The sequence below is a fragment of the Lottia gigantea genome, assembly GCF_000327385.1.
Source record: "Lottia gigantea unplaced genomic scaffold LOTGIsca_174, whole genome shotgun sequence".
NCBI lineage: Eukaryota > Metazoa > Mollusca > Gastropoda > Lottiidae > Lottia > Lottia gigantea.
In genome coordinates this window covers 267,001-268,489 of record NW_008708206.1, presented here as the reverse complement: position 1 = coordinate 268,489, position 1,489 = coordinate 267,001, and the positions used below count along the sequence as shown (strand labels likewise).

Sequence of the window (1,489 nt, the reverse complement as noted above, 5' to 3'; positions counted from 1 at the left end):
TTTTACTCAAGTAAAGAGATATGGTACAAATTTGTAAATAAAGAAATACTGATCATTAAATATGGCGATTTTTTCATCACTTACCAAATCAGACAATTCTGGACCCTGAAGAAACATAGTGAGATCTTCATGCTGAGCTAAAATTCTGAAAATATAAAAATAATATTCTGATATCATGATAAAAATGGCCAACGACTACTGCAGAATTTAATCAAAATGAAGACACATCATTAAAGGTGTTGTTTTTTTCAATTTGATAGGTATTATGCATTATCCATTTTCCACGTAACTAAATTCCCGATATGGATAACTTTCTTTCAAATCAATGACTTTCGTGTGAAAGAACCACCCCTATTCCATCTTCCAGCAGTACAATGTACATAAAATATAGCTCACATCAAAAATCCATTTCTAGATCTTTACTTAAATTTTCAAATATAGTGAATCATTTTATAATTTATTTACAAATAATAACAATATTATACAATATACAATTAATAACAAAAATATAACAATAATAACAATAACACAGTAATATAACAATAATTATAATTTAATTCATAATCTAACATAAAGTTAATTTATAACCATTGATACATTTAGTTGGTAAGACATCATCATCATCATTTATTTCTGTTAAAATACAAGACTGAGGTAAATTCTCATATTTTTTACCATGATGATATGATACTGTACGAGTCCCACAAAATCTTGTAAAATTATTGGTACTTGGTACTGTTTCTGGATCACAAAATCTGGTAAAATTATTGGTACTTGGTACTGTTTCTGGATCACAAAATCTGGTAGAGTAATTGGTACTTGGTACTGTTTCTGGATCACTTACTGTTGTAAAATTATTGTTATTTGGAACTGTTTCTGGATCACTATGATTCACAAAATTTCTTAGTTGATACTGTAACTGAATTTCTTCTATTTTCAAATTATCATTAATCATTCTTATATTCTGTCTTCTTTCCTGAATTTCTTTTAATCTTCTATCAATTTTCTTATTGACTAATTTCTTCTTGAATTCAACTGTATCAGTTTCTACAACTTGACAAAACTTGTTACTTTTACAAATAACTGGAGTTTCAGAAAAGAAACTTGTATTACAGGAATTATAAGTTTCACAATATAAATTATCTCTAGATTCTGGAAACATGTTGATAATGTTGTTTATATTATAATAAGATAATGTTGTTATAATAATGATTTGGAATAAGTTATAAAGATATTTATATAAGTTATAAAATATAAGACTAGTTATCTGTCATTAGTAATGATTATTCTGTCATATTGATGAAATGATTAAGTTATATCAAGTAATATAAGATAAATTGATTAATTATGGTGAACACTTTTCAGCTATCAGTATCAAATCATTACATGACATTTATCTAAATAAATTGTGAAGAGGTTTTCTTAATTGTTCATGTGCTTTTGGGACACTGATAGCAAAATTTTACACCATTGCAATTTTCAGGCAGGT

The 1,489-nt window shown here is 26.3% G+C and overlaps 1 protein-coding gene across 1 annotated transcript; it reads right to left on the bottom strand.

Moving 5' to 3' along the window:
- Nucleotides 1-565: 565 nt before the first annotated feature.
- Nucleotides 566-1,162, bottom strand: LOTGIDRAFT_173848 (hypothetical protein; the record flags this gene model as incomplete). The annotated part of the gene is made up of 1 exon (XM_009051922.1): nucleotides 566-1,162. One exon carries the CDS (start codon nucleotides 1,160-1,162, stop codon nucleotides 566-568), a length of 597 nt encoding a protein of 198 aa, XP_009050170.1.
- Nucleotides 1,163-1,489: the final 327 nt, after the last annotated feature.